Source organism: Melopsittacus undulatus, chromosome 4, assembly GCF_012275295.1.
Source record: "Melopsittacus undulatus isolate bMelUnd1 chromosome 4, bMelUnd1.mat.Z, whole genome shotgun sequence".
Taxonomy (NCBI): Eukaryota; Metazoa; Chordata; class Aves; order Psittaciformes; family Psittaculidae; genus Melopsittacus; species Melopsittacus undulatus.
The window spans coordinates 112,203,306-112,217,786 of record NC_047530.1 but is presented as its reverse complement, the minus strand read 5'-3'; the positions used below and the strand labels follow the sequence as shown (position 1 = coordinate 112,217,786).

Genomic DNA, 14,481 nt, shown 5'->3' with positions numbered 1-14,481 from the left:
CCTCCTGCTCAGGCCAGGGGAGTCACAGTCACTCATGCAGGTGGAAGAGCCACACGTGGGCCTTTGCTCCATGCTGCATCCATAGGGACAGGAACACAAAGAGCCTCCCGCTGCCCATGGGCACTAGGACCAGCCTGGCAGCCCTAGCACAGGGAAGAGACACAGCCCTGACACAAGGGACAGGGGTCAGGATCCCACCTTGCTCCCGATCCAGGGCACGGATGGCACCAGGAGAAGCAAGAGAGTACCTTAAAATTGACTGGAGAGCTGGAGATCTGGGGTGTGGGAACTGCACTCCTGAAAGTCAAGGTATTAAGCCCTATCTCCATCATCATTGCTGGACATGAGACTGTGGAATCCCAACCTGGTTTGTGTTGGAAGGGACCTTAAAGCTCCTCCAGCTCCAACCCCTGCCACGGGCAGGGACCCCTTCCACTGGAGCAGCTGCTCCAAGCCCCTGTGTCCAACCTGGCCTTGAGCACTGCCAGGGATGGGGCAGCCACAGCTTCTCTGGGCACCCTGTGCCAGCGCCTCAGCACCCTCACAGGGAACAGCTTCTGCCTCAGAGCTCAGCTCAGTCTCCCCTGTTCTGGCAGGTTCAAGTCATTCCCCTTGGCCTGTCCCTACAGGCCCTTGTCCCAAGCCCCTCTCCAGCTTTCCTGCAGCCCCTTTAGGCACTGGAGCTGCTCTGTTTTCCCTTCAGGAGCCTCCTCCAGGCTGCTTAACTGCAACAGAACTGGGACAAACTTTAGAGCCTGACCCACTGCCAAGAGGACTCCTGCAGCCCTGCCCAAGGTCCCTCCCTGCCCATCTCCCATGCTCAGTGAGCACAGGTGGGATGTAGCTGCAGTTTAACCACCTCCATCGGAGTGGAAAACCCAAACAAGTAAATAAATACAATCCTGGAAAGCTGGGAACTCCATTTTGATGTTCATTCCTAAAGCTCTGAAGAAACAAGTTTCCAGGTTCATTACCCAGAGCTCTCTCCTCCTCCTGGAAGCAGCCAGTGCTGTGGATGGGGCTGCTCTGCAGGGCCTGCCCCCCTGTGCACACTCCTCTGTAAGTATCCCAAGATCCAGCACAGATCCAATGGGCACCAAACAAGCTGGCAGCACATGGAGGGACAGGCACCCCCACTGCCCACAGGCACAGCACAGCCCACAGTGCCTCCAGCTCCCATGGGCTCGGACAGCCTCCATCCAGAGCAGCCTCCAGAGATGCTGCTAAGCCCTGCAGCTGATGCACACCTCCTTGGGCTGCTGCAGCTCTCATAACCAGAGCCCATCCCTGGGCACTCGCACAGCCCCTGTGCAGTCAGAAACAGCAGTGGATGCCCATGGCACCTGGCCTGGAATGGGTCTGGGGCAGGGAGCAGAGGCACAGAGGGGCAGCAGACGGCAGAGGCAGGAGCAGCACCACAGCATGGATCTGTGTATCTCCAAATGCAGCCACAGCAGCCACAAGGCAAAGGGGAACAGGCAGAGCAATGGGATGTCACCGGCGGCACTGCTCAGACACCCTGGGCACCCAAGCACGCAGCACAGGCTGTTTCAGACTTGCTCTCCTGCTTTGCATCAGTATGCAGAGACGCGACTCCCAGTGTTTGGAGGAAGACTGAGAAGCAGTAATTAAGTTGGATGCTTGGTGTGAGTTGACTGAACCATCCAGAAACCAGGCCAAGAAACATGTCAAGCATCCATCTTCGGGCTGAAACACTTCACGTGAGCAGGAAGGTGTTTTTACAACCTGAGCCACCACAGCAAGCACCACTGTGTGAAGCCACACACCCCTTGTGCCCCTGGCAGAGCAGAAGAGGCAAAGGGAAAAAGCAGAGTCATTTCATGGTGCTTCACAAACTGCTGGCAAGCAGCACTGGCTACATGCACATACAGAGCCCTGAACAACTTTGGAGGTGAAGTCATAACCCAGCATTCCAAACTTTACGTTACAGCTTACTATATATAGCAAGTATGCAACAGGCTTTGGTTTTACTGTACATAGTAGCTTTTGGTGATGAAAGGCTAAAGGAACTGATACTGAGGCTCTATTAAGCCAGAAGCAGCAAAATCAAAACCTTCCGATGGTTCTGTTACAGGTCACAGTTCCACAGCTCGGGGGTAGAAGGGATAAAGAAAGGGAGCAGGAATAAAGGATCTTCCCTGCTGTAAAAGCAAACGCATGCACAGATTGCAGGCTTGATTCATGCAGAGATGTGCACGAGAACCCACAAGCAGATTTGCCAGGCGGTTTAGTGCATGACAGGGCTGTGGGCAGGGAGATCTGGTGAGGAGCCATTCAGGAGCACAGAGCACAGCCTTGCAGTGCTGCAGGGTTTGCTCAGCCTGCTGAGTGCCCCATCCCTGCTGGACCAGCACCCTCAGCAGTGCACAGCACCGGCAGTGTGCGGCTCTCAGCATCACACACCAGCACAGGCCTCAAGTGGCAGCAGAGGATGCTCAGTGGCACTGTGGTCCTGGCACTGCTCTAGCCAGGAGTCAGTCTGAGTTCCAGGCCACTGGTCTGCCTGCTGCTCCTGGTTTTACCCATCAGTGACAGGGCCTTAAAAAAGTATTTCCTGTGCAAAAAACTATAAGGACAAAGTATTAAACCCATAACATGATCACCCCAGCTCTGGCTGCCTCCACTTGTGTGCATCCATGAATTACCTGCATTGTTTGTATGTTTTTCTAGTAACTGCTCTTGGTCTGGCTCTGTGCTAAGAGTAACAAGCCCTGATGCTGCCAGCAAAGGCACAGCACCATGGATTTTACAGCACCAATGTGCAATATTACCAGTCTGATGCCTGCTCTGAGAAACCACATTAACAGGTACAAGGCTGGACATGCAGCCCAAGTGGCACAGTGCTCCTGGGACCTGGGAATTGCAAGCCTTAGTGAAAACCGAAGCTGTATCCTTCAGGAAAGAAGAGCTGATGAGCAACTGAAGGGAACATTTCAGTTCCGCTTAGGGAAATTCAAGGAAAGCGATGAAGTTCAATCCTCCTGAATGGAGAGACTTAGGAACAGGGCAGGTCTCTGAAACAAGGAGTTGATGTGTAAGTGATGTACTGAACACTGCACACCCTGGGCTCACCGAGAACCCATGTACATGTGGCACATGCAGCACAGTTTTGTTTTGCTGCTCTAGTTCTGAGCAACTGCAGCTGTTTCTGCAGCTACCACAGCACCTGCAGACTGGTGGCAGCTTCCCTCAGACACCTGTAGAGACCATCACCTGTGGAAAGCCAGCTGAAGGAGGCCATTGCAATGGTGACGTGTTAAATGTACTTACATGGACAGCAGAGGTTTGGCTGAAGAGCATGGAGGGAAGGAAGGGTCTGGTCTAGTGCAGCCTATCCCAGCAGCTTCTTCTTGGCATTCTCAACATGTTCTTCCTTCCCCCAGTTTACAGACCTGCTCTGCCCCTTCTCTGTACCTATAGCTCAGATACCCACCGTGCCTGCACTAACCCAGGTTTACTCCTTCTTGAGGCTCTGCCCTATAGCCTTCCACCCTGCATCCTGTGCCCAGCTCTCACCACCAGCACCACATCTGCACTGGTCCTACCGGTAAGCACAGGCAGTGTTTTCCTTAGGCTAATGTGTGACCAGGCAAACATCCTCCCAGTTCAACTTAGAGTCTGGACTCTGGGCTCCTCTTGGCCACACACTTTCCTACTCCACATGGACTGGCACAGCCAATCTGACTGCTGAGCACGAGCTGCTGCTCCCCTTGCCCCTTGCCCCCCACAGAGGCCACCAGATGTGGCACAGCAGCCCAGCAGAGCTGTCAGTAACAGTGCTTCCCAAGCTGCACGTACACACAGCCAGGACAGCTCAGAAGGATGAGGCTCTGCTGCTCCTTTAAATAGAGCACTGTCCATAAAGGAGCGATAGATTTTGACCATGATTCTCCCACTGGCAAGGACAGCACATTCTGGGCATCAGGTTTATTTATACTCCAGATCTAGCTAATAGGAATTTGGGTGCAATCCAAACGCTCTTGATATAATGAAGTCTTTACCCAGAGTTAAACTGCATTCGAAGGGCCAAAATTAAGGATGAAGCTTAAACGCTGCTGCCGCAGTTACATTTGTACTCGCTTGAACATCCAGCTTCCCAGACACCTTGGGCACACAGGATGAATATACCACACTTACATCCAGACGTGCTGAGTTGGAGCAGTAACTCAGACAAGGCAAGTCCTTCATTACACTCAAGCAAACAGTGAAGTCCCATGACAGAGGGTACAAAAAAAGCCCTTTCTCCCTCCAGGATTACACAAACAGTGACCATCACAGTCCCACTGCTGAGATAAAGAACAGCCTACAACAGGAGCACTGCTGGCTTGGGTACACACAGCCCTTCAAACATGAAAAAGAGCAGAAAGATTTGGGGGACAACATAACGAACCCCCTGTATAAAGCAAGACCTCTGAGAACAAGACTCCTCCTAATGACTGATTATGGTTTTCAGAAAGGAGTTAACCCCTCCCCTTATTCAGCAGTATCACAGAGGATGTCTTGTGCAGACAGTGATGGCTCAAGGTTGTGAAACGCTTCCAGATCCCATTTGAGCTGCTGGATTTCCCACGTGGACTTCACCGAGGGCACTGCAGTGCAGGCAGCATCACCGGAACTCCAGATGTGTTGCTATTCCCCTCACACCACATCCTGTGTGTTTAGGTACCAGGTTTTCACCCTGGGCAATTCTGACTGTTTGAAGAGAGGGAGTCCCATCCCCCTCCATGCTTGCAGCAAACGTGGAGGCATTTACAAAGAACAGCCCCACATCTGCCTGTCCTTAAACAAAGAGGTGAAGCCCAAACAGATTTCATTTGACGATCCAGGCTGTTCCCCAGCAACCATGGACACTTCAGCACAAAACCTCACGTGCTGGGAGAAACACTGAATAATGGTTCCCCAGTCGAGGCTGGGTTCTGGTATGACTATCCTGGAGAGCCATAAAACACCTTCATAAGAAATCTGTATCATAGACTCACAGCCATTGCTTGTGTTGGAAGGACCTTAAAGCTCCTCCAGCTCCAACCCCTGCCACAGGCAGGGACCCCTTCCACTGGAGCAGCTGCTCCAAGCCCCTGTGTCCAACCTGGCCTTGAGCACTGCCAGGGATGGGGCAGCCACAGCTTCTCTGGGCACCCTGTGCCAGCGCCTCAGCACCCTCACAGGGAACAGCTTCTGCCTTAGATCCAGCCTGAACTTCCCCTGTTTCAGTTTAAAGCCATTACCTCTTGTCCCTTCAGTACATACAGTCATGTTGGAGGGTCAGAGAAACTGCAGTGGAGCAAAGGGCCTCCAAGGGCCTCAGCTGCTATGGGTAATTGCTGGGCACCAGTACCTAGGAATGATAAATATAATCTCAGCTCCAAGAAGAGCTTTAGTTCTTTGAACCAAAAGCTATTTCCCAGAAATTTAAAGTCTGGCAGCTCTTCACCCTCCAGGCACACAGGATTAGTTCTGACCCATACAAAACACCCTCAATACCTGCTGCATCCACCTGTATATGGCACTTAAACAGCAGAGGTTTAGACTGGATATAAGGAAGAAATTCTTTCCTGTGAGGGTGCTGAGGCACTGGAATGGGTTGCTCAGGGAGGCTGTGAATGCTCCATCCCTGGCAGTGTTCAAGACCAGGTTGGATGAAGCCTTGGGTGATATGGTTTAGTGTGAGGTGTCCCTGCCCATGGCAGGGGGGTTGGAACTGGATGATCTAAAGGTCCTTTCCAACCCTAACTATTCTATGGTTCTATTAGCTCTTTGACGCTTGCTTCCTCGCGTGTCCACTTCTTGGTACGCTCTCTGGGTTCCAGCTCCCATGGTCCCCCCAAAGGTTTTGAACTAAAGCTTCTTACCCCCTCTCAAATCACCAGCACCAACCAACAGCCGGGAACTTAGTAACTGTCAGCCTCGGGATTTATGGAAAAGTGGAAGCAAACAAACAGCACAATGTGGATTAAAACACACGAGGGGGTTTTCCATGGGGAGCGTTAGCTCTGAAGCACTCACCTGATACTGGAGGCAAAGTTATGTCTCAAACTGCGTTAAGAGATCTCTGATTTCTGGAGTCAGATGCTCCACGGCCTTGGCAGCCTCTGTGATAGCTTTCCGATACATCCCTTTCTTCTTGCGGTTAAACCTCAGTTTGAAAAACTCCGAGAAAGGAGAGAGTTTTGAGACAGACAAGAACGAAGTCGTTGGAGAACCAAACCAGGACACTTTAGCTTCTCGCCACGAGGGCTCCCCGTTCTCCTTCTGGCTGAGGTTTATGTCAAGAACACGCGCTGGCCACCACGGAAACCCATGGATCTTACCCCAAACTATGTCCCCCACTGAAACAGTTCTCCCGTCCTCTGTGACGCACCTGGACACGCTCTGGGTGTGCAGCCGCACCGTCAGCGGCGGCACCATTTTACGCTCATCTTTGGAAGATGAGGATACAGATGCATCATCCCCCGGCAGAAAGTCACACATCTCTGGAGATGTTACCTCTGAGCTGGAAGACTTGGACTCATCCAGACTGTCATTACTACACACTGACAAGCTAGAAGAGTCTGCTTTTCTTTTACGATAATTCATTAGGAAAGCCAAGTTATCGTGTCCATCTTTACCCTGGGGAAACCTTTTAAAGTCCTCATCTTCACCTGAACTCCCTGAAGACACCTCAGCTAAACTTCTGTCTGTGGCCTCGTCATTGTAGAAGGCGCTGGGGTTGGACTCCCTGCTGTTCTGAAGGACATTGATTTCATCAATAAGTTCTGCCTTGTAGATTGAAACACTCTGACCGTCATTGATGCGATGGGGCTTGAGCCGGATCTTTGGGGGTGGGACATCCGCACTGGAATGCACTGGCCGGGTGAGCTTCAGCTTTGGAATGGAAGCAAGCTGGCTGCCTGCTGACTTGTCCAGGAAACATTTGGTTTCTCGACACCGTTCAGAGTCCCTGCTCTCCTCTTGGTCCTCCCCTCCGTTCTGCACCGTCCGCTCTGCACAGAAGGGTTTCACCGAGCCGTGCACCCGGGAGGGGATTTTGACAACCTCACCCTTCCCCTGTGGAGTGCTGTAGGATATCTTGATGACGGGTGTTCGGTGCACGAGCTCCCCAGAGAACTTGTCCTCCTCTCTCTTCTCCCTCTTGTTCCTTCTCTCCATGCAGTCAGCATCGCTGTGCTTCTTCTGCTCCTTGTCCTGGATGCTCAGCTTCCTCCTGGGTTTGACGCTCTGCCTGCTGGCGCCGGCGTCCTCCGGGTTCAGGGTGTTCTTGCACTTCTCGCACAGCACCTGCCGCGGCCGCAGCCGGATGGTGCTCATGATGAGCCTGCCTGGGTCCCTGTTCCGCGACAGCCGCCGCCTCGTCCTCTTGATGGTGCGCGGCGGCGGCTGCGGGACCCACTGGTGGTACGTGTGCCGCAGCCACAGCGGCCGCGGGAACGGGGCGCCCTCGAAGTACGGGGGGTACGGGGGGAGGCTGGGGGGGGGCAGCAGTGGCGGCACTTGCTCATCACTGGCTCCTGGGGGGGGCTTCTCTGCCGCGGGCACCGGCTCCGGCACCGGCACCGCTGGCACAGCAGTTCCAGCAGCCACCCCGTTAGTGCAGGCGTCTGCAGGAGGCTCCTCAGGCTTGGGGAAGGAGGACGGGAGGCAGAACAAGCCGGACCTGGAATGGGTGAGAAGGACAGGGAGGGAAAGAGACACAGAGTCAGATGCTTGAAAGGTGCCTCTCTGGGAACACTGTGCCCAGCAAATATGCTGCTGTCAGACCAGCCCTCCCACAGCTGCAGCTCACTGAGAACACACATTTCATAGAATCAGACTGGTTTGTGTTGAAGGGACCTCAAAGCTCCTCCAGCTCCAATCCCTGCCACGGGCAGGGACCCCTTCCACTGGAGCAGCTGCTCCAAGCCCCTGTGTCCAACCTGGCCTTGAGCACTGCCAGGGATGGGGCAGCCACAGCTTCTCTGGGCACCCTGTGCCAGCGCCTCAGCACCCTCACAGGGAACAGCTTCTGCCTCAGAGCTCAGCTCAGTCTCCCCTCAGGCAGGTCAAAGCCATTCCCCTTTCCTGTCCCTGCTATTTCCCTTGACTCCTAAGACAAGGCAGCAGATTCTGCCACTGATAAGCTCACAGCATTTCAAACTGAGGAAAGGGTTCTACTCTCCTGCCAGAAGTGTGGAGATCAGAATCTCTGCTTCCATGAGCACCCTGCACAAAGGTCTGCTCTAAGAAGTCTATTTTATCAGTGCTGAGGCAGGAGGAGCGCTGTGATCAGATCATGCCAACCTTCTGGGAGCTATGAAACTGCCTTCCCTACCTGCACCTGCACAGCTGATATTCCAGCTTCTCACTTGAAGCCTGAACATCTCGGGTCAGGTGGGTAACCTGCACTCCAGAGCCACAGGCTCAGCAGTCCCCAGCACTGCTCAATGCCACATAGCACTTGGTTTGTTAACATACGGGATACACAGTGCTGTCACAGAACAGCAAGGCTGAGGATGAGCTGCTACTGTTCAACACCAAGGCCCATGGCAGCCTGGCCAGGCCTGGGTTCAGTGTCTTGCACAGGCAGTGCCAACAGCAAACCCTCTGAAACACAAGTGTGACTCGTGGCTCTGGGGCTCTGCACCAGAATTCACGCCCTTGGCCTGACACCAGAGCCATTGTGCTCAGCCAGCACTTGCACAAATATTTGCCCTGGAACACTGACTCAGGCCAGCAGTGTTGGCTGCCCAGAGAGCTCTGCACAGCACACGGCCAGCGAGGGGTCTCAGCATTCCCAGTAACAGTACTGTATGGGTGAGCCCCCCAGCAGCCAGAGATGGGAACAGGTACAGACCGAACACACGTTGCCATTCAGGAGACTTCATTCCCACAGCCCTCCTCACAGGACATGGTTCTCTCTCCAGCCCTCAGGAAGGGCCTTTCCTCCGGCAAGGGAGGGGTTTCTTGCTGGTGTTAGAGAGGACTCTGGCAGCCATTTAAGCAGAAGGGTGCTGATGGCTTCCCCTCACTCACACATCCCCTCAGCAAGAGGAGCACAGAGTCACTGCTGCAGGTTTGCTGATGGAGAGGAAGAGGATGGAGAGGAGCCTCCTCCCTCCACAGCAGCACCCAGTGCCCAGCTCTGCCTCAGGCTGCACTGCTTTCTGGTGGGAAGGACCCTAAAAACTACAGCATCCCACACTGGGGTTTGGGTTGGAAGGGACCTTAAAGCTCCTCCAGCTCCAACCCCTGCCACAGGCAGGGACCCCTTCCACTGGAGCAGCTGCTCCAAGCCCCTGTGTCCAACCTGGCCAGGCACAGGCAAGGAGGTGCCTCCATCCCTGGAGCATTCATCTGAGACCAGACACAAAACAGAGCAGGGCTTTTTAAGCAGATCCCGGGAGAATGGGGATCATGGATCCCATTCGCTGTGGCTCTGATCACCAGCTTCACCCTCCTTCTCCCAGGCAAACACAGACTGCATCTCTCTCACCTGATCTCCAGGAAGACACCCACCAAGGTTAAAAATAGCTGTGCACAAACCAAGCCAGCAGGAAGGAGCCTGATGCTGGTACCAACTCACGGCCCTTCTCTGAAATGAAACCCACCAGAGCTACCTGTGCCCTGCAAAGCCCTGTGCCATCATTCAGAGCCAGAGTGCAGGACCTGCTGCTCAGCTGCCAGGTCAGTTGAATTGGGAAGCTCCAAGTTTGAGTGGGGAGGATCAAACTGCTGAAACCGCAGAATTTGGGACAAAACTGGTTTGTTCCAAGAGGGTTTTTTAAATAGAGACAACTGAGAGTGTAGGTGTCTTTCAAATGACAATCAATGAAGTGAGCACAGTTTGTACAGCCAGAGATGTCAGCATCATTCATAAAACAACTGAAAGTGGTGTCACTTCCAAAGCTCTGGCTATGAATTTTGGTTACTTTATGGGTTTGGCCACACCAGGATTCATTTTCGGCAGCAGCAGCTTCCTCAGGACCAGGCAGTGGCTCTGTCCTGGAGGACCACAGCTGTCCACAAATCCTGCTCATCACGCTGGAGCAGCAGGACTGCTCACACTGGTGGCCCAGCACAGCATCCTGCATCCCACTGCAGCATCCAACAGGAGACTGCCATGGCACAGGGTGCTGGGATGGTGGGACATGCAGCCAAATCCTGCCCGCTGTGGCTTGGGACCCCCCACAGTGGAGCACACAGCTCCCTCCTCACTGCCTCAGGACCCCAGCACACCAGGAACCTGTGCTGGGTACCACACGGGTGCCCCAGCACACCACACATGGCCACGGGTTACCTGGTGTGCTGGGGTGTTGATGGGTGCACATGGGTGATGGACACTTGCTGCCAGGGAGTCTCAATCTCTTTCACTTCCTACTGTTGGTGCCTCCAAAGGCCAGGAAAGCAGTTCTGCTGAGCAATCACCCCATTTCCAGTCTGCCTACCTACCAGGCCAGCTCTGTGCAGAGGTAAGAGGAGTTCTGCCCTCTTTCCCACCTGCCCATCAGCCTGTGTGCACCCTGGTCCTGTTCTCAGGTGCAGGGGGAAGAACAACAGCTCCAGGGAAGTCACCAACAGACACCTCTTCTCTTGTCCCTGCAGCACCCACAGCACCCAGAGCACCCTGTGAACAAGCACCTTCTCCTATGGCTGATTTTGGTTCTTGTGTTCTTCCTCACTCCCTGCTCCTGGTGGGGATGCACTAAAAGGCTCCTGAGCAGCACCCACGCTCCCCCCAGCCCAGCCTGCAGCCATCCCTCTGCCTGCACAGCTCCTGGTAAGAGGATTGAGCTCCAGAGCCTTCCCACCCCCTGTGGAGCATGAAACACTTCAGCTGACACCCACAGCACCGGGAGAAGCATCAGCTCCACATCACCTCCAGGAGCAGCACATCAGCTTCACCAGCCTTCCTACACCCCCCAGATGCTTCCGCACATCTGGATGCAGTTCACGTGTTCCTTCCACTTACTGTCACTATTGATTGTGCAGATCTAAACCCATCCAGCTAAATGAAGGTGCCTGAGCTGGCGGATCAGAGGCACTGCTGCCTGTGCGGGTATGACGAGGAGCAGGAAATACTGTGGGATGAGATTTCATCCTCTTTGTACACCTCCTTCTGGGACAGCAATAGCCAAATGGACCAAGTTACCTCAATCCAAGCTCTGCCTGGAATGGCAGACACCAGCCTCTGATTTGTACTCACGCATAGTTAAAAAATAACTAATTTTAAGTTGCAACAAAGTTGCCACATGTTGTTATGGAAAACACTGCAACTGCAGTCAAAATGCATCTAAATGTGCTGGTGAGCAGGAGTGCTGTGCAGCTCTGGAGGTGCAGGTGCAGGCTCCAGGAGCAGGGCTACAGAATCACAGAATGAACCAGGTTGGAAAAGCCCTTCATGCTCACCCAGTCCAACCCTTACCCCAGCCCTGCCCAGGCCACCCCTGCCCCATGGCACTGAGGCCTCATCTCCAGTGTGTGAACCCTTGCAGGGCCGGTGCCTGCAGCCCTGCCCTGGGCAGCCTGTTCCAATGCCTGAGCACCCTGTGGGGCAGGAATTGTTCCTCAGCTCCATCTAAACCTGCCCTGGTGCAGCTTGAGGCCGGTTCCTCTTGTCCCATCCCTTGTTCCTTGGGAGCAGAGCCCAGCCCCTCCTGGCTCCATCCTCCTGCAGGCACTTGGAGGGAGCCATCAGGTCCCCCCTGACCCTTCTCTTCTCTATCTGAACCCCCAGGTCCCTCAGCCATTCCCCATCTCTTGTGCTCCAGGCCCTGCACCAGCTCCATTCCCTTCCCTGTCCCTGCTCCAGCACCTCAAGTTCTGTCTTGGAGTGAGGGGCCCAGAGCTGAACCCAGGATTCGAGGTGCGGCCTCCCCAGTGCCCAATGCAGGGGCACAATCCCTGCCCTGGCCCTGCTGCCACACTGCTGCTCATACAGGCCAGGGTGCTGGGGGCTTCTTGGCTGCCAGTGCACAGGCTGCTCACATGCATCCAGCCAACACCCCCAGGTCCTTTCCCACCAGGCAGCTTTCCAGCCACTCTGCACTGAGCCTGCATAATGCTAAAGCCAGCTTAAAACACAGAATAAAGACAGACACTGTACAGCCCCCACTGCCCTCCCTTCGGGGGTTCTCCCCTCTTTGTGGACTGGTAAAAAAGCACACTCTGGTTGCTCCTCTGCTGCCAGCCCCACAGAGCCCCAGCTCTCCAGTGGAGCAGCACTACCACATGGCATTGACTGCTGCCTGGCAGGTACAGGCAGAGCACATGCCAACCTCCACACAGGGCACAGGCCACTGAGGGTCACAGCTCCATCAGCAGGACAATATGAAGGAGCAGGGAAAACATCTCTGCCAAACCTCTGAACTAGTTTTGGGGCCTTCAGAGTTCAGAACCAAGCTGACAAATTCCTGCTGCCTTTGGGACGCAGCTCGACCTTTACACAACAACCACGAGCAGACAGACACCTGCATCCTGCTGTTCATGGGATGGGATTCCTTCTTCCCTCCACATTCCAAACACAGGGCTGCAGCAGGGGAGAATGTGGCTTTCAGCCTGCTCCTCATGCTCACCCAGACTCACTCTGTCCACAGACCTCACCTCACACACAACACTGCCTGCTGACAGCCACAAGCAGAGCTCACAGCTCTGCAGCCACGTGTTGGCCACCACGTGTCACAGCCTCACAGGCAGAACACCCAGAGAGGGGAAAGGCTCCCCCAGTGCTGCAAGAGGCTCCTGGAAGCAGAGCTGTCCCCTTCCCAGGGCAATGGAGAGCGGGATGTGCTGAGGAGAGGATTCAAACACAGCGTTGAGGAGCCCATTCCAGGGGGGCACCCTGAGCTGAGGCTGCTCCCCTGTCCCTCTGCAGTGCAGCTGTACCGATGGGCTATGGAACACCACACAAAGGTGTCAGCTGCTGTTAAGGTGACAAGAGGGAGCAGCATCAATCCCACCCCTGTGTGACCTTGGGGCTCACCTCTGCCACAGATGAATGCGACCATTACAGACCACAGTTACCGGGGCAGGAGGGAGGCAATGGGGCAGCTCTCCTGCCCCTGAGCCAAACCACATCAACACCTCCTTGTTCTGCCCTCCGTGACCATGGGGAGGATGCAGCCACAGCATCCCCACCATGGGTCCAGGCAGCCCCCAGCTGAGCTGCAGGTCCCCTGATTGATGGGATGACAGCAGAACAAGAACCAAACCTCAGAGACAATCCCACTGTCCCGACATGGCAGCCATGGGCCATCTCCTGTCCCAGCAGAGACCAGTAATCCAGGGCTCCAGAAGCTTCTTAAAGCCTGGGAGGAAATACCCATTGGGTCATTCCTGGGATCCGCAGGGGGAAGAAAGAAGGAAAAAGAAATCATGGAGAAAGGTTAGGGAGGAAAACAGGTATGAGAAGCACACGCTGGCAGCGGGGAGGAACACAGCCGGAATGTTGGAAGGCACCAGTTGGAACTCGTGCCTTGTGCCGCCGTGCTGGCTGGAACTGGACACCAGGCCGGGTTCAGAGGCTCCACTGGAGCTCACTGCTCAGGATCTGGCTCCAGTTTTCGGGGGGGCACATGAAGCTAAGCAAGCTGTGTAAATGTGGCTGGGCAGCCTTGCTCTGTGCTGCTGCTGAGGGGAGGCACAGAGCCACACTGGGGAGCACCCATCGGCTCTGACCCGGCAACGCGGCCCCGAGCAGGCAGGAACCAACCCCTGAGCCTCAGCACGACCCAGACGGGAGCCCCGGGTCCGGGTGTCAGCCCTGGAGCGGCTGCACCTACCGGCGAGGGGCGTTAGAGGTCGGGGCGGTCTGAGACGAAGCGTTCCCGTGTGGGTGCTCCCCGTCCTTCTGAAGGACGGGCCCTCGGCACCGGCCGTGGCACAGGCCCTGGGCTGCTGCAGCCGCTGCCGGACGGGAAACCGAGCCAAGAGACCCCGGTACTGCGGCCACGGCACAGGCGCAGTGACCCGGCTGCAGCACAGCCCCGGAGCGGTGACCAGGCCGCAGGACGGACCCGCGGGGTCGCCCAGGGCACCGGGGCCAGGCCGCAGCCGCTCCCGATGCGGCACGAGGTCGGCGGTGCCCGCAGCAGGGCACGGACACGGACACGGTCACCGGGACCCTGCGGCCCCGCGGGGCTCCAGGGGCTCAGCGCCCGGCCCCGTTCACCCCGGGGCTTTGTTCCCGGCCGGGCGCACAAAGCGCGAGGCACAGGACCCCGCTCCGGTCCCCTCCGGTGCACCCCGCTCCCCCCCCGCTCCCGGTGCGTACTTCTTGGTGCAGTCGATGAGGACGCCGGTGAAGCGGCGCTCTCCCAGGCTCAGGGTCACCACCAGAGTGTCGTTCACCGCCTGCTCCACCAGCACGGCCACGCTGGCCCCGGCCCGCGGCACCTCCGCCATGCCGCCGCCGAGCCCCCTCACAGGGGTCCGCCGGGGCCGCGCCGCGCGATGACCTCACGGAGCGCCCGGCCGCCGTGCGTGCGTGCG

At 55.8% G+C, this 14,481-nt stretch overlaps 1 protein-coding gene across 2 annotated transcripts in view; it reads right to left on the bottom strand.

Moving 5' to 3' along the window:
- The window catches only part of PWWP2B (PWWP domain containing 2B), a 37,837-nt gene extending 23,356 nt beyond the window's left edge, over positions 1-14,481 (bottom strand). For both annotated transcript variants that reach the window (XM_034062426.1, XM_034062427.1), the window contains exons 1-2: positions 14,264-14,481; positions 6,025-7,672 (exon numbers count right to left, since the gene is read on the bottom strand). In XM_034062426.1, the coding sequence (XP_033918317.1) occupies positions 6,043-7,672; positions 14,264-14,394 (1,761 nt within the window). In that variant the 5' untranslated portion in view covers positions 14,395-14,481 and the 3' untranslated portion in view covers positions 6,025-6,042. The remainder of the gene's footprint in view (positions 1-6,024; positions 7,673-14,263) is intronic.